Here is a 5937-nt window from a genome sequence, read left to right on the forward strand (position 1 = left end):
GCCAGGCTGGGTGCGGGTGATGTGGGTTTGAATCCCCAGCCTGCTGTGTGGCTGTGCCTCAGTTTCCCTGGGGGCATTTGCCTGGTCCATGGTAAGCACGGTCCTGTTTCCCTTTCCCAGCTGCCATGGCAAAGCAGAGGAGTGCATCGGGCTCTGCCGGGCGCTGATGAGTGCCCTCAACTGGCTCCTGCGCTGCGCCGCCTTCTACGCCGAGAAGGTGAAGGAGACGCTGGAGCAGGCGGCAGCTGAGAGCCAGCTGAAGATGTGTCTGGAGCGGCTGGAGAAGATGCTAAGCAGCACCAAGAACCGTGCCCTGATCCACATTGCAAAGCTGGAGGAGACGTGTATGTCCCTGCCCCGCAGCAAGCTGTGCCCGTGGCCACTGCCAGGGCTTCCTCCAAGCCGCTGCTGGCCCTGCGGAGGTGTCATTGCCACCTCACCCTTCCCCCTGCCCGGCTCCTGCCGCATTGTCCCTGCAGCTCCAAGCCCATCCATCTTCCAGCCCTGTTGCTGTAACCATCTCCTTGCTGGCTCCGTGCCACCCTCTGCCCCCTCCCCTCCGTGCTGCCCTTGGAAGAGGAGCAGAATTAATGCGAAGGCAGCGTGAGCTGTTCCTGGGTGCGCAGCGGGTCCTGTGCTCTGCCAGCGTCCCTGGCACAGCCCTGTGCCTTTGCTCGGTGCCTGTGTCTGGCCAAGAGGCTGTGCCAGGCCAGGCCTGAACAGGAGCTGCTGGGTGGCACACGGACCCTTGGCTTGGGTTCGCAGAGGTGCTGGCTTCTCACCACAGGACCTGGTGGGCAGCCCCTCTGTGCTGCCACAGGCCTTGGAGCCAGCCTGCCCGGCTTCTCAGAGTGTCACTGTGCCCCCACTGAACCTCTGCCCTCCCTCCCCAGCCTCCTGGAGCACTGTGGAGCAGTCTCTCGTCAAGCTGGGGGAGAGCCTGAACAGCCTCAGCAACTCCCCCCTGCGAAGCCAAGCTGATGACTGCGTCTCCCTCATCAAGAGGTAGCTCTGTGCTGTTCTCTTCATGGGTAAAATGGGTCTGTGCCCTGCTCTGGGGGGCTGAGAGCCCTCCCTCCATGCTGGCTCTCTGCTTTCCTGTCCCTTCTCACCTTGGACCCCTGCACACCAGTGGGCTGGGACTGATGAGAGGCCCCGGGGTAGGAAAGGGGACAGGGATGGTGGCTTTGCCTGGGGATTGCTCCTCTGGTGACCCTGTGGCCCCTTGCCACCCCTCTGCTGTGCTGGCCACGCCAGAGCTGCTGGCCCTGCTCTGGATCCCCTGGAGCTGCTCCCGGGGCCTGGGCTGTGGCCTTGGCTGTGCCCAAAGGCTCCTCTGCAGGACAGAGGAGCCACGAGGTGTCCTGCCTCAGAGTGGTGCAGGACAGCAAAGGTCAGGGGCTGGGACAGAGGGAACGAGGATCCGTCCCTGCAGGGCTCCAGTGACCCTGTGCTGTCCTCTCCCACCCAGCATCCCCACCATGCTCTCAGTCCACTCTGAGCAGCTGAACAAGACTGGCTTCCCCACTGTGCACGCCGTGGTGCTGCTGGAGGGGACCATGAACCTCACGGGAGAGACCCAGCCGCTGGTGGAGCAGCTGATGATGGTGAAGCGGATGCAGGTACAGAAGTGACATCTTGTTCTGCTCAGGGTGGCTGGGGGCTGTGCTTATCCTGGGCCAAGGGTCTGGGCACAGCTGCAGGGAGCAGCGTGAGCCCATCAACACCTTCACAGGGGGTCCAGGGTTTGGCTGTAGTTGGGGGAGTTGTGTTACTGCCTTTCCAGCACTGGGAGGGTTTTGTCTGTGCCCTGCAGCGCATCCCCTCCCCAAAAAAAGGAAGGCCTGCTTCGTGGGCCTCATCGAGTCCCCGGAGGGCACAGAGGAGCTGAAGTGGACGGCATTCACCTTCCTGAAGGTACGGTCCAGCCTCACTGCAGGCGCAGTGCTCTGAGCCCTGGGCCTGCTGCTGCCTTTTCCCTGCATGCCAAGCCCCTGCTGAGCGCTGAACCCTGAACTGTGGCTGAGCAATTGATTCTCCTCTCCTGCAACGTGCCCCTTGGGGTGCTGAGCCAGGGACAGCCCTCCTGCACTCCACTGAGCATCAGCTTTGCTGTCCAGGGCCTCTTCACAGCCCAGCACCACTTTGTTTTGCAGAGTGGCTTTCCTGGAGCATTAGGGATAAATTGTGGCCTTTGAAGGATGCCACAGCAGCCTTGGGGTTGGTGCTGGCGCAACTCAGCAGTGGGCAGTGCCGGAGCAGTCTGCTTTGCTTCCTTTCTTTGTACCAGACGAAAGGGAGCTGTGTGTGATTTCAGGCCTGACACGAGCTTCCCAGGGCTCGTGGGATGCTCCAGAAGGGCCCCTTTCCATGAGATGGGAGATGTTTTATGTGAGTCCCAGCTGCCTGCACTGGGAGGTCCTGAGCGCAGAATGAGGTCTGCCTCGGTTGGTCACATCTGTGTTCTGTGTCTTTCAGATCCCGCAGGTCCTGGTTAAACTCAAGAAGTATCCCCAAGGGGACAGGGTGAGTCTTGAGAGCTGTGGTTGGAGCTGCTTGCCACGTTGTGTGCACAGAGTGAGCTGTGTTTGTCATGGTGGTGCCAGTGCCTGGCCAAAGCCGCAGGGGGGCTGCAGTAGGAAACATATATGTCCCAACAACTCTCCTCTAATGGACAAGGTGTTGTAGGAGGGGAGGGTGAGCTTGTGTCGGCATCGCTCCGAGCTGAGCACTTGGCTTTGTGCATGGCAGGACTTCACTGAGGACGTGAACTGTGCCTTCGAGTTCCTGCTGAAGCTGACCCCTCTGCTCGACAAAGCCGATCAGCGATGCAAGTGAGTGCTCGCCGTGCCCGGGACTGACCTGCAGCACTGTGAGCCTGTGGCCAGCGTGTGCCACAACAACCTCACCTTCTCTGCGGGGAGCTGCGGTGTGGGATGCTGGGGCAGCTTCTGGCAAGACTTTTTAAATTTCTGATCCAAATCCTTCTTCCTGAGGACTCGATGCTGCCAAATGAGCAGTGTGTGATGTGTGGTTCACATGTTGGTGATGCTGGAGCTGCTTTTGGCCCTGCAGCATCCTCAGAGGGCTGGGAGCAGAGCCAGGAGAGCAGCCCTGGAGTCCCCCTGCCCTGTGGCCCTGCCTGGTGCAGCAGAAATGCTGTCCCTCAGGCTAACGCTCCCCCCTCTCTCTCTCTTTCTCTCTTCCAGTTGCAACTGCATGAGCATGCTCCTGCAGGAGTGCAGCAAGCAGGGGCTGCTTTCGGAGGCCAACATGGACAACCTGACTGACAAACGGTACAGCCCCCCAAAAGTCTGGGTAACCGGGTGGGGTCTTGCTGCCCTTCTTGTGGGGGAGCAGAAAGGACCAGCTGCGATGCCGCTCGCTGTCCTGCAGCTGGGACACCGTGGCCTGGAGGGATGTGGCTTTGCTTTCGGTGACAGATTAAGCATGGCAAAGTCTGTCCTCTCGGAGTGGCAGCTGGTGGTGGCCTGGGATGGTGGGCTTGGAGGTGCCGATGGTGGAGGTGGGTGGGAGGTGGCTGTGGGCAGGGAGGAGTGGGGCAGGGTGACAAATTCCTGCTCATGGGTCCCCTCTTTGCGGATCCCCCAGGGCGGCAGACAGAGAACACGCTCCACACTTGAAATCGGCAGAGAACGCCAACATCCAGCCAAACCCCGGGCTCATCCTGAGGGCCGAGCCGACAGTCACCAACATCCTGAAGGTGTGTCCCCTCCTGCACCCATACTGGGCAGACTGGGGCCAACCCTAGAGCCTTTTCCAGCAGCAGCAGCAGCCGGGATGGTTGGGAGGTGCCTGATCTCCCTGTTGTGGCATGGAGGAATCGCTTTCAGTCTCTTGCTCTGCTGTGGGGACCGGGAGCTCCCCTCCTCCTTCCCAGGAAGATGGAGGAGCCATCAGTGCCAGCAGCCTGAGCCTAACTCTGCCTGTCCTGCTCTCAGCTGCTTCCCCATGTGCATCTCCCCAGTCCCTGGGGACTCCCAGCCCTGTCCCTGTGTCGCTCTGGTTTTGTCGCCGCTGCTGAGTGCGAGAACATGTTTTGCTGCCCCTGTGCTGTGCCCTGCGGTGCCTGGGGCACGAGGGGCTCCATCCCCACCCCTGGAGCCCTGCATGTCCCTGCTCACCAGGGCCTCACGGGACGGCTCTGGCAGCTGATCAGCTCTGCCCCATGGCTGCAGTTTTACCCCTGCTCTGTAGCACACATTCTCCATGACTTATCTTTCCTCTATTGTCTTCACAGACCATGGATGCGGATCACTCCAAATCCCCTGAAGGTTTGCTGGGGGTCTTGGGCCACATGCTGTCTGGAAAGAGCCTGGATTTGCTGCTGGCGGCAGCAGCAGCGACGGGCAAGCTGAAATCCTTTGCTCGGAAGTTCATCAAGTGAGTGTCTGCATGGACAGTGCCGTTCACAGGGCTTGAGGGGGCTGGGGTGAGCAGGCAGCCCCCCAGTGCCTCCCCCAGACAGGGCTGGATGTGTCTCTTGGATCCAGCAGAGCCCTGGGGTCTCAGGGAGGCTGTACCCCACAGCACCCCACAGCACCCCATCTCCTTCACTTCTGCATGCACAGGGCAGAGAATCGAAGTCCGGTTGGTTTAAGGGTTGTATGAGAACTGAAAGCACCAGCACAGTCTCAGATCCAGGGCGCTTGCTATGTGTGTGCCTTCAGTCCCCAGGCACCCATGTCCTGGTTAGAGCACAGGCACCGGCGTGCGTGGGGCTGCATGATGTGCATCCTCGAGCAGTGAGGCCTGGGGCAGCTCGAACCATGGCAGCCTGTGTCGAGACGTGGCCCTGCCGTGCTCACCCCATTTTGGGGGATTGTGCCGCTGCGGTACGGAGAGGAGTGTGCTTAGAAATCACCATGCAGCCGGGCAGAGCTGGCTCTGGCGAGAGGACGTGCTCCAGCGCCGGGCTGGGTGTGGGGAAGAGCAGCGTTGCTGGACCTGTTTTGCTGCAGGGGAGCAGAGGCAGAGGGAGGAGGCGGCTCAGCCCTGCTGTGCCTGAGGGTGTCTGCGGAGCTGGGCCCTGCTTCAGTCCGGGGCACTGGGATGGGGTGCGGGAAGGGGGGCAGGAGCAGACGACTCCTGTCTCGGGGATGGGAAGAGGCCTTTTTCACGTGGTAATAACGCTTCACTGCCGCTCTCTGTCCCCTCTAGGCTGAATGAATTCACGAAGCACATCGCTGAAGAAAACTGTAAGTGCGTGCGTGTCAGTGCATGGGGTGGTTTGAGCTGTGCTCCCCCCGTGGCCACGTGCTGGGACGCTGCGGGGCCCGGCTGGATTAAGCTGGGATGGGCTGCGGCGCCAGGGAGAGCTGAGCTGTGCTGGGCCTGGTTGGGGGTGCATGGTCGGGTGCCAGTGGGGATCTGGGCTCCCCAGGCTCCTCATGCGTGGCACGTGCATGTCCATCCCAAAAGTGGGGTGATCCCTGCTGGTGGGGACAGAGCTTCTTCCCCCCGGCCCAGCCCGTGGGGCCCCTCGGGGCCAGCCCTGCCCTGGAAGGGGTGATGTGTCAGCACAGAGCCCGAGATAAGGACTCTGACGGCATTTGCGTGTGATGAAACTTGCAGTGCTCTGACCTTCCGTGGTGCAGGGGGGAGCCTGGGGATGGGCTGGGGCTGCTGAGGGCAGACAGCTGCTGTCGGGGCTGGAGAGGGGGCAAGAGAGGGTGAGGGAGGCACTTGGTGTACCTCTGTTTGCACACAAGCACTCGAGGGGGTAGAAAAGCTGCTTAGAGGAAGCAGGATCCCGTCCCCGAGCTCCCAGGGCTCCTGCTTGCCTCCTTGTGCCGACACTGGAGATCCCCAAGGGTTTTGTTTTTCTTCCCTCAGCCAAAACAGCCCCGGTCCGAGCCCTGCTCTTCGACATCTCCTTCCTCATGCTGTGCCATGTGGCCCAGACCTACGGCTCCG

The 5937-nt window shown here is 61.3% G+C and overlaps 1 protein-coding gene across 1 annotated transcript in view; it reads left to right on the top strand.

The window, feature by feature from the left end:
* Positions 1-5937, top strand: part of MED24 (mediator complex subunit 24) — a 17325-nt gene that overhangs the window by 5373 nt on the left and 6015 nt on the right. Inside the window, 12 exon segments of the mRNA XM_010181624.1 lie at positions 121-344; positions 894-1005; positions 1472-1622; positions 1817-1832; positions 1835-1917; positions 2479-2526; positions 2752-2834; positions 3210-3296; positions 3613-3724; positions 4262-4404; positions 5182-5219; positions 5857-5937. Of these exon segments, the coding sequence (XP_010179926.1) occupies positions 121-344; positions 894-1005; positions 1472-1622; positions 1817-1832; positions 1835-1917; positions 2479-2526; positions 2752-2834; positions 3210-3296; positions 3613-3724; positions 4262-4404; positions 5182-5219; positions 5857-5937 (1178 nt within the window).

Source organism: Mesitornis unicolor, unplaced genomic scaffold (genome assembly GCF_000695765.1).
Source record: "Mesitornis unicolor isolate BGI_N332 unplaced genomic scaffold, ASM69576v1 scaffold35663, whole genome shotgun sequence".
Lineage (NCBI taxonomy): Eukaryota > Metazoa > Chordata > Aves > Mesitornithiformes > Mesitornithidae > Mesitornis > Mesitornis unicolor.